The sequence below is a fragment of the Vigna unguiculata genome, chromosome 1 (assembly GCF_037176805.1).
Source record: "Vigna unguiculata cultivar grain cowpea cultivar isolate G323 ecotype 2 chromosome 1, ASM3717680v1, whole genome shotgun sequence".
NCBI classification, from domain to species: Eukaryota; Viridiplantae; Streptophyta; class Magnoliopsida; order Fabales; family Fabaceae; genus Vigna; species Vigna unguiculata.
In genome coordinates this window covers 28,180,970-28,199,308 of record NC_140792.1, presented here as the reverse complement: position 1 = coordinate 28,199,308, position 18,339 = coordinate 28,180,970, and the positions used below count along the sequence as shown (strand labels likewise).

The window sequence follows — 18,339 nt, the reverse complement described above, 5'->3', positions numbered from 1 at the left end:
ATATGTTATATGAGTAATATAAAAGAGGGATTGTGCTACTTTCAAAAGAAAAATGATAAAAGTAACGTCAGAAGTGATTATAAGAATATCTTGAAAAATAAAAGGTTATACAGACAATGAAAATGGGGTGAATGACGTTTTAAAAATTTTCACAAAATAGATTTTCAAAAATATTGACTGAACAAATTGGTTTAGAAGATTTAAGTTCAAAAAATAAAATTAAGACTGCTTTAAGACTACAAATTAAGATATAAATATGAGCATAAAGACACAAAAATGTTATTCTGGTTTGAATATTTCCTATCTTAATGCAATTACAATCATCTCAAGGTTCCCTAATCACATTGATTTCAATCACACTTCAGATGTGAAATAATAAGTCACTCAATATATAAACTGAAATTCTTGAAAATCAATCGAGAGATACAAATCACACTTGAAAAACCATATTGCAAAGAAACAACAAGCTTAGGTGTAGAAAAAATCACCAAAGTGTTTGAAAAGAGATCACATAAAATTAAAAAAAAAACATTCCAGAACATTTAGAGCAATTAAAAAACCCAATATATCACCAAAGTGTCTTCAGTGTGAAACTTTCACAAAAAAGATTGATTGCAGTTTCTGTCAAGGTTTTTTTGGAGAGTTTCATGAAAAAAAGCATTGTATAAAATGTTTTTTTAATCAAGTGTAATTATTATTATTATCTTCAAGAAAACAATGAAAATAATTTATATAAAAATGATTTTGTATATTTAATAAATTATATATAAAGATAATCAATTATATTGTTTTTTTTTTTATTGTTTCTAAAAGACAACGTACAATCTAATCAATTAGATGTTAACCTAGTATCTGAACAAGTTTGAACATAGGAGCACATGACACTATTATTTTGTAATATATCCTATCAAAATGATCCAAGTGTTCAAGTAATAAAACTATATAAGCAAAATATTACAAATTTTGTAAGGAGACCTACCTATCATCTTTTAAGAATAAAAATGAATGTTTACTATTTTAAAATTACATGAATTACAATAAAATTTAACCAAAAAATTATAAAGGACATTATTTTCCAAATAGATAACATATAAATTGTTATGAACTATCACAAATATTTAAAAAGCAGTTACATGCATGGTGTTAATGTTAAAATTTCCATATTTATTATTATTTTTACTCTAGAATTATACATAAAGAAGAGAGAGAGGGTAGTGGAAATTGGATGCAAGTGAGTGGGGGAATGAGGAAAAGAATCTATAAAATAGAAGAGTTGCGTATGGTGGGATGCAGAGGAGCAGAGCCAAACCCTCAACCGTCTCTCACTGCTCTGTCACTCACTCATAGCCCGTAGCCGTCCGATGAAAGGGAAACAACGGTTAACTGAATCTGTTGCAGTTGTCCCAGGCGTCGCATCCTCATCATCACCCTGATTCTCTTCCATCTGTTCCTCTTTTTTCCCAATTTCCTTTTTCTAATTTTCTAAAATCATTTTCTCTTTCCTTATTCCCTCAATTTTCTAAGCAAACTAAAATTAAAAGACGAAGCACATCATGGAACTGGCAATGAAGGTGGCAGAGGCGGTCCACGTGCTCAACCACGATACCCAATCCTGCAACCGGGTTGCAGCCAATCAGTGGCTCGTTCAGTTCCAGCAGACCCACGCAGCCTGGGACGTCGCCACGGCCATCCTCACAGCCGATCGCCACCTCCCCTTTGCCTCTAATTTCGAGGTCGAGTTCTTTGCGGCGCAGATTCTCAAACGCAAGGTTGTCTCTCTCAAATCTTCTTCTCTCTTTCTCTATCTTTCTATCTCTAAAGTCTCCAATTTGTTTTATGTTTATGGATTTCGTAATTAAGGTCTCCGCTTTTACTTAATTAATGTTGTGTTGTGTGTTTATTGTGGATTATGAACTCGAGTGATTCAGTTAGGTAATCGAAGCGATGACAAGTACACAAGTACATGTTATTATGTTATACTAATTTCTTAGTGTGTGTCACAGTTGCAGTGTTATATTGAATCTTGATTTTCTTTAGCTTGAAGTTTAACTGTAGTTTTCTACTTAGTATCAAGTTTTTATTTTTGTGAGTCATTGTGAGCAGTGAATGACAACTTGTTGGCAATAACTTATTCTGAAGGTTGATTTTGATTTCTTCCAGCTCTGGACTTTTATTTTTGTTTAAACCTATGAAGAGGCAAGAGAAAAATATAAATCAAAAAATCTTCATGACTGATGCTTTAAGATTAGTTGGTGATGAATGTTACATGGTTCAAATTACAGATTCAAAATGAAGGTTATCTACTGCAATTAGGAGTTAAAGATGCTTTGTTAAATGCTCTTCTTCTTGCTGTCAAAAGATTCAGTACTGGTCCACCTCAGGTGCATTGTTTTTCCTTTCTGTTATTTTTTCTGCTGATAATCTTTTCTGGGAGGTGCTGTATAGAAATGCAGCTGTCTTCCTTAGTGTTAAAAATAATTTGATTTCAACTTGTTCTTTGTTATTACCGTGACAGCTTTTGACACAGATCTGTCTTGCACTCTCTGCACTTGTACTTCAAGTTGCTGCATATGGAAACCCAATTGAGCAGCTGTTTTACAGTCTACAGAATCTGCAAAGTCAAGATGATGGCAATATTGCTGTCCTTGAGATGCTCACTGTGCTGCCGGAGGAAGTTGTTGACAACCAGCGTATCGACTCAAAAATTAGTTCATTACACAAAAGCCACTATACCCAAGAGGTTTTGAAACTTTTGCTTTGATACATTCATATATGACATGTTTTTTGGTGTGCGTCCTCTCTCTTTTACTCTGACTTCTGCACTCTTTTATGTCTGTTTTACAGCTTCTCTCCCATACACCTATGGTTCTTGAGTTCTTGCTGCAGCAGTCTGAAATAAATTTTGATGGTTCTGTGCAACAACACGAAAGGAATAGGAAAATTCTACGCTGCTTATTGAGTTGGGTGCGCCATTGTACTGATGACTAATTCGATTTTTGCATTTTTGCTGTGTGTACATACTTTTATGTTGCTCTGCTTTAAGCATGGTTATATCAACAAGACATCTTTTACTTGGATTCTCTTCTCTTCTGTTTTATTTGAAGTGAATATTCATCTTTCCTGGGCTTCATAAAAAACTTTCTGTTGTCCTGAGTTTATTCTAATATGGTCATCATGTGTTCAGGTTAAAGCAGGTTGCTTCTCTGAGATATCTCCTGGAACATTACCGGCACACCCACTTCTAAATTTTGTGTTCAACTCATTGCAGGTATTCCAGTTCTCATGCACTTGATTCTTAAGATGATCATCTATGACTACTCAGATTAATTTGTATGGCATTCTGTGTAGGTTTCATTATCATTTGATCTAGCCATTGAAGTTCTTGTTGAACTTGTGACTAAACACGAGGTAAGGTTACCCAATTTGTTGGAACATCTTTAATTTGTATTCATCCATATGGCTTAAGTGTACATGTCTTTAATTATTTTAAGGATGTCATTATACTACTAGTCTACAAGTATGTTCTTGATTTACTTTCTCATTCTCTGAGAATTTATAATATGTTCTAGACTTAAAGTTTTCTACTAGATTTTAGTGTTGTTAGGTCTAGGTCCTTAAAATTATGAAATGTAAATACACTGGCTATCTTTTAAGTTTAAAGCTATGCTCTCATACTATCTATATTCCAGGATGGATGTGTGATTGGCCTATAATAGTCAAACAGAACACTCAAGCACCTGAATTGTTTCTTGGTTAGGGTTAAGAGGTCCATCATAACAGTTAATTACAAAGGTTTCTTGTGCTTGGGCAGTTTAGCAAACTGATCTTTAAGGCCAGTTCTATAGTTTTTTGGGTGCTAATTGTATAATGGAAGGTTGGTTATGAAGCTTCTTACAGCAAATTCCTTTAAGACTCTTAGAAAGTGAGGTTGAAGCTTAATTCAACCATAGAAGCTCTATTTATCGAGTTTTGGAAACACTGATTTAAAATAGATATTGTCGCTTTCAATCGATTATTTCAAGTTGCTAATCGATTATTTCAAATTATGGCACATGCTATTAATAAAGCCATCAAACCTTTTACTCATATTTTAACTTTATGAAAACATTTTTCTTTTGATTGGTTTTAGTATAGGCTGTGCGCTGAATAAAAACCCTTGTGAATATTTAGTGTGAAAGATTCAATCAACACTTAATGAAAGCAAAAAATCTTTAAACAAATCTTCAACATGTTCTTTTTCAATGTGATCTAAACAACTTCACTTGAGACTTGAGCCTTCTCTTCAAGTTCATTAATCTCTCCTTTTTGATGATAACCCAAACTTTATGTTCATGTATTCTCAATGCTTGATTTAGTCTTGAATGTTAATGCTAACATGACTTTCATTGCAGTCCTTACTTCACAGCAGTACAAATACATAACAAGGAACTCCCCTGTGCTATAAGAGCTCCCCCTTACTCTATGTCCCCCCTGCATAAAATACAAGGAAAAAAAATACAAAGAGACAAGACTAGGAGTCCAAAAATTTTGACCACAACTCTTAGCAAACATGCATAAATTCTCCCCCTTGAGGCATTATGAAAAGAATATAACAATGATTATACCAAATTGCATGTGCCCAAAAGAAAACGAAGAAAATTTAATCAAATATGAATTGATTGATTAATATTTTTGGTAATCGATTATCCTGGGAATATGATAATCAAATAGTAAAAACCATGATTAAAACAATGATTAATCAAATAGTAAAAAAAGTGAGTCCCGGGAATAATCAATTAAAACCACTTATAATTGTTTATCCTGGACCAAAAGTTCATTTGTAGGTAATAAACTGTTGGGAATAATCGATTTTAAGATGATTTTAATGTTATGTGAATGTTTTAATTTAATCAATTAATTTAGTATTGTAATTGGTTAATTGGATTTTAACCAATTAAAACAGAAATAGTAAACATGAAGTACACTTCAAACATTTAAATTTCAAAGTACAAATTAATTCATTTATTTAGTGGAGTCCTACTTTTTTGCCTTTTTCTTTCTTTATTGAGTTGAACATCAAGGAAATCATGAGATATATAAGGGAGGCAGTTGGACTATAGGCCCTTTTATTAGTGGTGTATTTATCTGTTATTTTAGCTTACAACTGAAAACACAGTAAGAGCCAAAGACTTTACTTTGAGCAACCAGTTGGTTTTTCTTTTACATAGCTAATACTTCTGGTTGAGATTGTTTTTCTTTCGTGTTTTTCTGAATCACTCTTCCCAGCCTCTCTTCACCTTTCAGTGTTGCTAGGTGTATATTCAGAATTATGTTCCCACTATGCTTTCTTTATGCCATTGGTGATAAAGACTGCTGACAAAAACAATGATTTTATTTCTACTATTATTATTGCATGAGGCTAGAACTTTTCTGGATTTATGTGTGTAAACTTTTCTATATAAATTTGGCTGAATTTGGACAATTTACTTAGTTAAACTAGATTTATTTTTCTCACCTTATATTGCCATGCATAGTGTTTCTATATGGGGGATGCATTGATTTTGATTTGGGTTTTCTTCAGGGAGTACCCCAAATTTTGTTATGCAGAGTACAGTATTTGAAGGAAGTACTTCTTTTTCCAGCTCTTACTAGGGGAGACATGAAAGTAATTGGTGGTCTCGCTTGCTTGTTGTCAGAAATTGGGCAGGCTGTAAGTATGAGTTCTCTAGGATTTCCAAAATCCTTGCTGCGGACATTTTTCTATGTGCTTTCTACTTGTCCATTTGAATGGCTTTGTTAACAAACTCATACTAATGATGGCTATCGTTTGTCTAATTTTACATGATTGATAGATAGGAATAAATCAATTACATATGGTTGCTAACTTATTATCACTCATTGAATTTTTCCATTGTTATATGCTAGCCAAACAATTCATGTGCCAATTTACCTTGACATGTTGTTAAATGTATGCTAGGCCCCATCTCTAATTGTTGAAGCGAGTGCAGAAGCTCTTGCCCTTACAGATGCCCTCTTGAGGTATAATCTCAACAATCTGTTTAAAACTTTTACTTGCTTAAGGCATTTGCTCTTCTTTGGTTTTGAAGAGATCTAGGATTTTAGGGTTTACTACATATGATGTGAACTCTTAATGCAGTGTAGTTAGTGGATCTAAGATGTCCTCTGTTTAAATACAATAATATACAGAATACAAGTGTTTGGTAATTACTGAAACTAAGATTTAAAATTTGGGATCTTGTATTAACATACTTGGAAAGACGCTTTCTTACAATGTTATTGTTTTTGTGTATTTCTAGTCTGCTTGTGTGTATTTTATTATTTGGTTGGTGTTGATATTAACCTGTTTCAATATGCTAACAGCTGCGTGGCTTTTTCAAGTGAAGATTGGGAGATTGCAGACTCAACACTGCAGTTTTGGTAATGCTATTTTACTTAGGCTTTATAAGTTTTTTATTGGAAAAAATACATTAGGTAGGTATCCTTGAGGTTTTCTTATGCATCCTGTCTAGTTTGTGGTAGAACACTCACTGTCCTTGTTTAGGGATTGGGTTACGCCTAATATCTCTTGAGCTCTGTCCATTAACTGGAGTTGCTCACCTCACCATGATCACCATTGTACCCTCGGACACCATCTCTTTTCTCCTTCAGTGTGTTTCTCTTAAAGTAAAATTGATCAGAAGAGATAGAAAAGCTTAAGGAGCTTCTTTCTGAATAGTTGAGAACTTTCACCAGATATTGTGTTGTACATACAAGTATCAAAATGATCATGTTCCACTTGGTAGGTGCTGTTAGAAGTGGTTTTGATTGTTTACCCTGCAAAATTTGTAAATAGAAGTGCGGTCCTGTGCTTTAGTTGTTGCAAAATCGAAGAAGCTATAAATGAGGATGAAGCAGAAGACAAGCTTGAAGGAATTTAAGCCATGGTTTGGTTAATAATGGGTCTAATATTTTCCAAGACACTACCATATTCTATCTTGCTCTATCTTTGTGCTCCCTTTTTTCCGATCCTTGTGCTATAGTTTTTTTTTAGACATTTATCCTCCTAAGCATGTGAAATATTTGGTTGTTTATGTTGCTAATTGATTACCAAGATATGATATAACATTTTATTTTCTTTCGGAATATTCATGTAAAAATATCTTTTATATTCAAGATATAACATATCATATATGTGGTAGCATGAATTAGGAGAGATCTCATTAATTAATTATTGTAAATAGCATACTATTAGGATAAAAAATATTTTCAATATCTCCAAAGTAATCAGGAAAAAGTATCCATAGAATCTTCCTATTTATTTCAACATATTTTTGTTTCCTTTTTCTAAAGGTTTTGGTTATTACAAATAGAAATGATGATAGTAGATTTGATGTGTGATTGATGTCAATAAAATAATTCTTTACTTTTTTACATAGTTCAAGTTGGCATCAGAGTCGATGATTTGTCAAGGTGACCAACTTAGAGGAGTAAAATATAAGAGTGGTTACTCAAGTCTTGACGTATGTTTCAAGCAAGTCGGATTGTCTGAAAGTGTTTCTATAACATTTTTGTTAGTATACTTTCATTAAGCATAATGAGATTTTTGCAATGTTTAGGATTTATGAGACTGTTCTTACTGATTATTTATGCTAAAAACTATGCGGTATTATGTTATGTGCTGATATGCAGAGACTAGAAGCTTTTCTCAGCTTCTCAACTTCAATTTTTTATTCTGTCTTTGCTGTTGTTTAGTAACACACTTATCATGAGGACAACATATCTTGTCACAGGTCTACTCTTGCAAGCTATATACTTGGCATTGAAGACGGTGCAAAAAGTAGAAAACATATGGAAGACATTTTTTCTCCTGTCTTCTCAACATTAGTTGATTCACTGTTATTGCGTTCTCAGGTTTATTCCTGGCTATTTGCATGTTTTCAATACGGGCATGGATTGATTCTACGTTGCTCTCTTTTCTGTTCTTGCTTTTGGGCTTGCAGGGTAGGGATGGGTTCTATTTGCATTTTCTAGCATGGGATTTTCCACTTTAAAAGTTATCTTTAAACTGTCTCTGTTTTTTAATTAGAAGAGTGAAGGAAATTTGCCTAACCATTGGTTGTGTTCTAATCTAAAGTCTATGTTTATGAATGTTGGATCTATTGTTTGTCCCATTTAAAAGATGAACGTACCACTTGTGGAAACAAATCTTTACTATAGTATTCCCCTTGCTTGTGAGCATAATCTATTCAAGTGTGTAAATTAACTGTTGGTCTCTTCGTTAATTATCCTTTGTCTGCTTCCCTGTATTGAGTAAAATTGCCTTTTCTTCTCCTCTGGGTGCTTAACAGGTGGATGATTGTACATACAATGATGACGGAAGAGTAGTTGATTTGCCTGATGGTCTTATCCATTTCAGGATGAACCTAGTAGAACTTTTGGTGGATATATGTCACCTGTTAGGATCTGCTACGTTTATGCAAAAGGTGCTTTGGAAAGTATGATTTCTTTTCTTTCTTTATGGAATTGGTTTTGACGGCGTGGTTTTATGTCATAGGCTTTTTGTTGGTATCGATTTTCTAAATATATGATAACAATGATAATCACTAATTTTAAATTCTTATGATCATATTAGATGGTTGTGAATGGATACTACTTATAGTGATAGATACAAATCATATAAAATAAGATTTCATTCAAACTTTTGGTGTTTTTAAATTTGAAATTTTATATCATCAATGGACACTACTATTACTGACAGATAAAAATGAAGATTTCATTCTAAAGATTTTCTTTGCTGTTCTGAATTGTGTGTTTGATCACACTTGTTAACCCTTTATTTATAGTTATTTAAAATATAATATAGGCAAAGTTAGTAATGACTAATATTGGAGAATATCCCTAATTATCTGCTGTACAAATTTCCCTAATTGCTAAGATCCAATCATGTCTTTTAGTCTCCCCTCTAGTTGGAGTGCATATGTAATATGAGTCAAGCTTGATACAAATGTGTTTGATTTGTGTTGTCTTTAGAATGTGTCTACATTAGTAGTGAAGGGCATAGGAGTAGAATACTCTACAATTAGACGATCATGCTTTCAGGGGATATGCTACATGTTCAGGCTCTCCAACTTGATATTCATTAAGTCGGTGAGTACATCATAGAAACAATGGCATTATGGGATATGTCTACATGTTCATGTTCTCCAACTTGATGTTCATCAAGTCAGTGAGTACATCATAGAAACAATGACATTATCTGAATAAATTTTCATGACCTTTGTCCATACATCATAGCAATTAAGACAAGCCTAGTACTTTGCTTAAAGATTGGGGCCAAGAGAGAACTAGAAGATGCTATTTATGGAAACGTCAATTTGCTGTCAGTGAGGTTGCTTTGCATTGGGAGTAACAGACGTTGAAGTTGTAAAATGATGAGCCATGCTTTAGCCTTGAAACCATAACTTGTCCATAGTGGCCAAGTGTTGTTATTTGCTGTCTATCCGAGTTTTTCGCATGGGATCATTGGTATGTTTGGTGAAGGTCACAAGGGATGGAGCAGAAGCCATGGAGTCAAAGTGTCAAACAAAGCCTAAAAGTGGTTTCTTGTAAAAGGGGAAGCATGGCGAGCAGGTTGGCAAAGGGTGGGTCGTTGAAAAACTTCACTTGGTAATTTCAGGATGGCACGTGAGGCTAACATGTCAAAGATTGGCCGTGTGCACTAGAGTTTGCTGCAGTTCTTGTGCAGTGATGGTCGGTGGGAGATTGACTTCAATGGCTTTTGCTCCTCACAAATGAGGGCTTGATGGTGAATGTAGGATTGCAGCAGCTTTGCGAATGGTACACATAGCCAGTCAACATGAACAACACTTGTGAACAGTAACACATTAACAGTCTGCATGAACATTGCACTGTGGGAAAAGGAAATCCTTGCTCTATGATACCATAAAGAATTCTTTTGTTGAGTTGGGTGTGTTCCATAACATATGTAAATCCTTTATTTATAATCATTCGTAGTATAATATAGGGAAACCTAATAATGACTATTAATATAGAATATCCCTGCCGTACATGTTTCCCTAGTTACTAAGATCAAATCATATCTTTTACACTTTCAAACTTTTGGTGTATTTGAAATAGAACTTTATATAGGCTTGCTTAGTATGGAAGGCTGATTAAAAAAGGTGTTGATATATATCCTGAACTTTCCAAGAAGAATATATTTAGATGATTTTTTTGCTAAAAGAACACTATAGCAGGAAAGCAAAGACAAAGGGGAATGTTTCCTTAAATTAAACAAACACAAGAAGCAAAGCAAGGCTGAAGTACCGGTAAATTAAAAATAGACTTGGATTTGGATAGGAGGAAAAATAAATATTAATTTTTGATCATTAAAATGTACAACACAGATTATTATTATAGGGCATTGATCATAAAGCTATTCCAGAATTATAGAAGATCAAATTAGACCTGATGACTACAAGCAAGGAAGCCATAGCCAATCAATCCTAAATGAAGGAATAAATCTAATTAAATATAAAGAAAAGGAAAAAATCACTTGCTTCATATTTTTCTCATGTTACAGAACTTCCTCTCAAGCCAGGTGATAGATTTCTATCATTCCTGACTTGCTAATTCATGGATATTCCTTCTTTCATTGCTTCTACTTTCCACCTTCAATTTGGGTATTTACCTAATGTTAAAGCAAAACCAGGCTCCTATCTTCTTACTCATCTGTAGTTTAATCTTTATGCTTCCATGTTAGTAGTTATTGGAAATCCCACATTGACTAGAGATATGGTCAAATTATAATAAGTAGGTGCAAACCCACCTCACCAAGTTAATTTTATAGGGTTAAGTTAGGCCAAAGTATATTTTTTGAGTAGTGTTAAACTTTAATCATTGCTTGTGTAATTTGGTGGAAAACAATTTCCAAATTACTAGACAGTTGTTCATCTAAGTTTTCAAATAGAAGATAGTTTGTTACCTAGTTTAAGGCTATATTCTCAGACAACTATTGATCATGGCTATTATCACCAGTGCATCATGTCAATTTATTTAGTCATCAAACTCTCAATTCTCAATTTGAATCTTTGTATTTACAGCTCTTTATTGGTGGGTGGGCATCTCAGAATCTATCAATCCCTTGGAAGGAAGTGGAAAGCAAACTATTTGCTCTTAATGCTGTGAGTAGCACTTGCTGCATTTACCTGGGTTTCTTTACTTACCAGTTAACTATATCATTCAGACTAGTGATTTGGCGTGAAATAATGTGATAGGTGATAAATTCTGGGTCTCATTGTTGACACTTTTCTTTACTGGAAAATAACGCTGTTTGTGGTCATATGTTTTTCTATACTCCAGGTTGCTGATGTAATCATACAGGATGGCCAAAGTTATGATTTCTCTGTAGTTATGCAGTTGGTGACCATGTTGTCCATTAAACCTTCTGATGGCTTGAAGGGTTTCATTTGCATTGTAGGTTATATATGAACTCCAGCATTTTCTCTATTTGCATCATTTATTTTTAAGCGGTATTCCCTTCTTTTCATGTTTGTTCAAAGGTGTCCTTCTATTTTTAGGTATACAGATCTCTGGCAGATGTTGTTGGCTCATATTCCAAGTGGATATCTGCTTTTAAGGAAAATTTTAGATCCTTGCTGTGAGTACACCACAAAACTTCATTTTTCCATGGTATTCATGATTAATGGGTTAAGTTTTTTGTTTAGTCAAACTTGATAACTAATTGCTGATCGAAAATTTTCAGTATTCAGTATTCAGTACTCACATATTCATGTTCTACAAACCTTTCTACTTTCAGATTATTTCTTGCTATTGGGATTTCAGAACCTCTATCTTCAAATGCTTGTGCATCTGCCTTGCGAAAAGTTTGTGAAGATGCTTCTATAGTAATTTATGAGCCTTCAAATTTGGAAATTTTAATGTGGATAGGGGAGGTATGTTACTCAGTCCTTGCAGAGGAGTAAATATCTGGATGGTGATACCATGTTTTAAGTTTAATGACGCATAGTTCCCATGAGTTTCTGTCAATATCTTTTTTGTCTCTACAAGTTTTACACTTGTGTTACCATCTATCCATAATGTATGTGGCTAAAGATGATCAGCATCTTGTACATTAAAGTTAATGGATTTAATTTTATACTATTTCTCGAACTTTCAAGATCAGTGCATAGAATCCTTTTCGTACTTGCTGAATTATGGATTCAACTATCAACATTCAAGTTATCTTGTTGCTGTAGGGTTTAGAAAAGTTGAATTTGTCTTTGGAAGATGAGGAAGAAGTTATGCATGCAATAAGTCTGGTTCTTGGTTCTGTGTCGAATGGAGAACTAAAGAACAACTTATTGGCTAGATTGCTTTCATCTAGCTATGAAGCTATTGGGAAACTTGTGAGCCCTCTTTTTCTCATCTTGTCTGTATTATTGATTTTGACTGTGTGATACCTTCTTTGACCAGAGCTGTTGATAATTGTTTTCTTAAAAAACATAATTACACAGAAATAATATTACAAATTTTGTTCCACCCCTACTTTTGCTTTTCAAGACGACCATGACTTTCTTGCTTCTCTTATGACAACAGATTATATGTTTCTTTTTTCGCAGAAAACCAATTTTACTTTGGCCATTAAGTTGAAAAATTTAAGTTTGATAAAACAGAAAAAATCAAAAAGTAGATTTTTGTTGATATCAAAGTATTGGAGAGAAAATGTATGTGCATTATAGATGGAATAGTACAAGTGATTAAACTAAACAAGTCAGTTACAGCTAGCTGATAACACCCTACTATAGTTACTTGAAGAGTTTTATTTGATACCTATAAACTTGCGCACCAAAGCCAAACAGGAGCATTGTGATACTTTCTGCAGTTGAACATTTAAATTGTCCATATAATATGTAAATGCAAATAAAGCTAGCATGTTAGGTAGTTAGTTAACTTTTGTTAATTGTTAGCTGTCTATAAACAAGTATCATAGGGAGCAGAATGAAAACTGAACGCAAGATTGAAATGGTAAGCAAGTACTGTGCAGTTTCTGACCTCCTGTTTGTCTCTATTCTGTTCTTACCCTGTTTTTGCCCCATCCTTCTGTTTCTTTCTCTTTCCCTACTAACTTTTTTGTCACCATAGTATGTGTTGCACAAGTTGAAGAAATTGTAGCTATTACAGCTCAAGCAAAGAAATTATTTATGCTCTTTTGTTTCCATTATAAAATTTCTTGATGTATTTGTTTGGGAGGTTTTTCTGTGTAATGTGATCTCTGAATTGGTGGATCTCATTCTGCATTTTCAGGTTGATCCCGAAATCAGCCTGTCTCTTAAACAGAGCCCTGCTTCTTATACACAAGTTTTAAATGCTGCCGCCAGAGGGTTGCACAGGTATGCCGTTGAATAGTGTGTCTGGAATTGTTAAAGCCTTGAACCAGTTAAATTAATTTTACTAGATGACAGGTTGTTGTCAGGTTTTCTTACTACTGTTCTTGGAATAAAAGTATTTGGACTTGTAAGCTGGTGTCTGGTGTAGAATTTGTGTCAAATCTTGTTCTCAATCAGACTTTATTCTTTTTAAATTTGTTTTTCAGTCTTTATGGATATCACTCCCTAGCCCCCTGTATTTTTTTTATTGTTTGATTTACATGATTAACTCTGTCCCTCAGTCTCTGGTTGTGCCATGATGATTTTCAACCTGTCAATAGAAACGCTTCCAATTCTGTGTTGCTTCCAAATTCCAAACTTTTAGCAAAAAGCAGAAGAAACATTATTTTCATTGACATCTTTTGTCTAGGGACTATCAATTTCTCAATGTTACAAGTCTTGCTTTTGCTTCACATTTTGCATACTGAAGACAATTTTGCTTGCAAGATTGAGTTTCTTTAATATTTTTTTCCATAACTTGTTATACCTGTTCATTTGTCACTAGTACTGGGTTTTTTCACATTTGACTCTAAAAATGTTGTTTGTTCCTTCTCTCATATATAATCCTTAAATTCAGAATTGGAACTGTATTCAGTCATCTTTCCATATCCGTGGCTACTGAACCTGCTGCAGATGACTCAATACTTTCACTGCTAAGGGTTTTCTGGCCAATCTTGGAGAAAATTTTTGGCTCTGAGCATATGGAGAATGGCAATTTATCTGTAGCAGCTTGCCGAGCTCTTTCACTAGCTGTCCAATCTTCAGGTTTACTTACCTCGACAGATATTTTGACAGTTCATGAGTTCCTCTTGTGATAAATATATTTATTCTTTTAAATGTTGTGCAGGTCAACATTTTGTGACATTACTGCCAAAGGTGATGGACTGGCTTTCAACAAATTTTGTTTTGTTCCAAAGTCATGAATGTTATATAAGAACTGGTACGGATTTTTTATGATTTCTCTTTTTTCTTTAATAACCTGTCATGCATGGACCAATATACTTTGTCATTTTCTACTGGTTGAAGCTTTTGTTAAATCTTTGATGACTTTGCCAGAGGTACTGGTTATGAATAATTTGGGAAAATAATAATTTTTTTTAGCTGGTATTTTACATTAAAGGCTTTATCTAGGTGATTCTCAATCAAGAAAGCATGATTGAATATTGTACTCCTGTAACAATCTTATTTTTTTCTGTTTCGATATTCTGATAATGTTGTTGGGCACCTTCTGGCACCTTTACTAATTTGCTTATGCAAACAATATTTTCAGCTTCCATTGTCATTGAAGAATTTGGTCACCTAGAGGAGTATGGACCTTTATTTGTTACTTTGTTTGAAAGATTTACTCATGCAGCTTCTGTAATGGCCCTAACTTCCTCCTACATATGTGACCAAGAACCTGACTTAGTGGAGGCCTACACCAATTTTGCATCAACATTTATCCGATCCTGTAACAAGGTTATCTTCATTCTGTTTGCCTTTTTTTTTTTTTTTTATGGAAATAGGGATCCAGAGTCTTCAGTGAGGTTGAAGAAACTGCTTTGAATTGTTTTACTAATATTTTGGTTAGATTTAATTGCTGTTGTAAAATTGAACTCCGTGTCCTTACCTGATAGAGGATGTATCACAGGATGCCCTATCAGCTTGTGCTTCTCTTCTTGAAGTTTCTATCCAAAAGGCAGCTATATGTTGCACAGCCATGCACCGTGGTGCAGCGCTTGCTGCAATGTCATATTTATCTTGTAAGAAAAGTTTATATTGCTTTTTTGTTGTCATCTTGTTCGTTTTAAATGTAAAACCTTTTTTTTTTTTGTGCAGAGGAAATGATACTAAAATCTAATTATAAGAATACAAGAAACTGAAAAATATCATGAACCATGTATAAAAACCCTGTAGTCAGACCAACTTTAGGAATAAATTACATTTTAGTAAATTCTAGAACAGTGATGTTTATATTTATTTGACTATATATATATATATATATATATATATATATATATATATACACACGTAAATTTAATTTTTTAATGATTTTTTGTTTCATGAAGGTTGGTGTACTGTGGACTAGATTTATTTGTCCATATATTGTTTAGTGTAAGATAATGTCTCATTCTTTTATACTCAGTACTTTGTTGACTATTATTTTCCTTACACTTCAGGTTTTTTAGATGTGGGCCTTGTCTCTTTGTTAGAATGTATGAATTGTATTACTGAGGGATCATTCAACATCACAGCCATTCACGTCATATCTCACAGTGGTGAGGGGCTTGTATCTAATGTGGTGTATGCTTTACTTGGTGTGTCTGCAATGTCTCGGGTAATTTTTTGGACTATCCTTGTACGTGAATTTTTATTATATTCTCAGAGGAAATATGGTAAACTGTGGAGAAATTGATGCTGGTTTGGTTACTTTATTATCCTTAAGTAGTCATTCTCTTGCTGGAATCTTCCCTTTCATCTCATCATTTTGCAAAAAAATGAATCTTTGTTGCCTGCCAGGATTATTTTAGTTGTTTTAGTCAGGTTTTTTATTCTGCAGGTTCATCCCTTACTTGAAAATTGAAAATATAACTGACTTTTCCTTAGCAGTATTGGTGTCTTCGGATGTTCATAAATAATCTAAAAGTATCTGGAAGTTTTCTTATATTAGTTTCTCCTTTCCCCTCTCCCTAACTTCATTTTTTTGTTTCATCTTCTTTTTGCCTAATGCATGAAGACTTTTAGCTTTGATTGATGCATGACTAAAATAATTACTTTTTACATGATAGGTTCATAAGTGTGCAACAATTTTGCAACAACTAGCAGCTATTTGCACACTATCTGAAAGAACAACATGGAAGGCTATACTTTGCTGGCAAACACTTCATGGCTGGCTGCAGTACGCGGTCTCTCTCTCTCCCATTCCTTTTTTGTTGATTTGTTTGTTTTTCCTTATATAAAGAAACCAGCTGTTTAAGGTTTGATTTTCTTTTTAAATTTCTCCCTACATATCTAGAACATTTTATATTTTAACTATGGCTGTGAAACCCTCACGTGGCATATGGTCAAGCTGGGTGCATCAGGTTGTAGCCAGTTGATTGGACTGCAAACAGTGAGGCATATATAGATCATTTCGTCCAAACTCTAGTTCATCAAACAAGCAATAGAGCCTAGTAACCTTCAATTACGAGTTTATGCAAATTCTGCTTTTTAAATGTATAATCTAGAAGTTAAGGATGAAGTTTGAATTTGGAAGAATGGGTGAATGTTCAAGCTCATTTAGTTAACATGTTGAACTCTTGAACAATCTGGAGAAGTATGTGGTTAAGTGTTGTTTTGGAATTATAGGTTTAAGTAATTGAAGGTGGGATTAATTAGATTAGTATATTGTACCAGTTATTATTGCTTAAGTGGTTCATTGTGGTATAAACCTGTTACTGTCTATTTTACTTTTGTAGTTTTATCAGTTTGTGACTATCATTTCTTTTGGAACAATTTCTGCCATCGTTCTAAGCTTGATTGACAATTTATGATTTCAGGTTCAGGCTCTTCCTGCTGAATACCTAAACCATGGAGAAGCAGAGGCCATAGTGCCACTTTGGTCAAAGGCACTTGCTGATGCAGCCTCTGATTATCTCGAGAGCAAGAACTCTGATGGATTAAAGAGCGATTTCGGACATATGCAAGGGAAGGGTGGCAGAGTTCTAAAGCGGCTGGTTCGGGAATTTGCTGATGCTCACCGAAATATTCCAAATTTAACTTGAGCACTGGATGAACATTTTTGTTTCGCATTTATCTGATGCTTTTCAGCATGCAGGTTCAAGAGTTGATGAGGCACCTTTGGTCTTTCTGAAATGGTAAGGGTACCTGTATTATTTGTTGTAAATTGATGAGATATGTATAGATGCGCGTATGGTCAACTGTGGTGCCCTACCATCTAAAGTGCCTTACCATTTTCCATTACTATTGATCTGTATTTTTTCCACTGTACAGTATATGCCCACAATTTTGGCCCTTAAGAATCAGGTTAGGATAGATGCCCCTTTTTTTCAAATTGTACAGGATATCCATTAAGGATCATCCGTATATGAAATTGCAGATTTTTTAAGGAAAGAAAATTAATGACATTTATATTCTACAGTAATTTACATTGAACTATGAGGAAAACACTTCTTCATAGACATGCATTTATATTCTTACAATTAATATATGTATAAATTAATTTATGAAAGCTTTGTCATATATTTTCTTTAAACTATTGGTTTTAACTTACATATAAATTAATTTTAGTTTATAGAGGAGATTATTTTATTTTTCTCCTAAAAAATATTTATAAAGAAATTTGTATAAACATGCTTTGTAAGAGCTATATCCTTGAGATAGATGACTAGTTGAAGGTGTTGAAAAATATTATTTGAGGTGTCCAATTATTTTATAATTATCCATTTCTTTGAATCAAAATCCTTTTTGAGACGATAAGGTAGAAGTCTTTCAAACTTGAATTTGTTTGCAAGTTATGTTATTCTCATTTAAAAAACTGAAACGTGTATTTTTCCTGGGTAATAGTCCCTTCAAGTACCCTTCATTATGAGTTGTACTTTTCTTACAAACACGGTTGACACCCTAATTCTATTTTTTTTTTCAAATTTATTTATGGTGTTTTCTATGTTTCCGATTCATTTTTCCACTAATAATATTGCTAATAATTCATATATAAATATAACAGAATTGATTCTTATTCAAGCTATATTCAAATTCTTTTTAATATCATTAGTTAACTAATTAATAATGATTAAATTCTTTTTAATTAAGAATTATAAAAATGAAACAAGTCAGTCTAATTATACAACCTTACAAGTTTTTATAGGTCTGATTGTCACTTTTTAAAAGCGTGATTAATTGCTTAATTTACTTTTTGCGGCAAATATTGCATGCCAGGAAATATGGAACAATA

The 18,339-nt window shown here is 33.4% G+C and overlaps 1 protein-coding gene across 4 annotated transcripts; it reads left to right on the top strand.

Moving 5' to 3' along the window:
• The first annotated feature begins 1,226 nt into the window (after positions 1 to 1,226).
• Positions 1,227 to 17,512, top strand: LOC114185182 (ARM repeat superfamily protein). 4 transcript variants are annotated; one of them, XM_085670873.1, is made up of 24 exons: positions 1,232 to 1,769; positions 2,283 to 2,381; positions 2,528 to 2,740; positions 2,845 to 2,964; positions 3,185 to 3,268; positions 3,349 to 3,408; positions 5,561 to 5,689; positions 5,957 to 6,018; positions 6,361 to 6,417; positions 7,770 to 7,890; positions 8,328 to 8,474; positions 11,082 to 11,162; positions 11,341 to 11,454; positions 11,559 to 11,638; positions 11,798 to 11,933; positions 12,237 to 12,386; positions 13,285 to 13,370; positions 13,984 to 14,171; positions 14,254 to 14,346; positions 14,677 to 14,864; positions 15,037 to 15,148; positions 15,566 to 15,723; positions 16,175 to 16,291; positions 16,925 to 17,512. In XM_085670873.1, the coding sequence occupies exons 1-24, from the start codon at positions 1,554 to 1,556 to the stop codon at positions 17,147 to 17,149; spliced, it is 3,036 nt and encodes a 1,011-aa protein (XP_085526999.1). In that variant the 5' UTR covers positions 1,232 to 1,553; the 3' UTR covers positions 17,150 to 17,512. The 4 variants fall into 4 exon arrangements, 3 of the variants coding, with proteins under 3 accessions (XP_085526999.1, XP_027928569.2, XP_027928562.2); XM_028072768.2 differs by having other exon boundaries at positions 2,516 to 2,740; positions 8,328 to 8,462; XM_028072761.2 differs by having other exon boundaries at positions 2,516 to 2,740.
• The last annotated feature ends 827 nt before the right edge of the window (positions 17,513 to 18,339 follow it).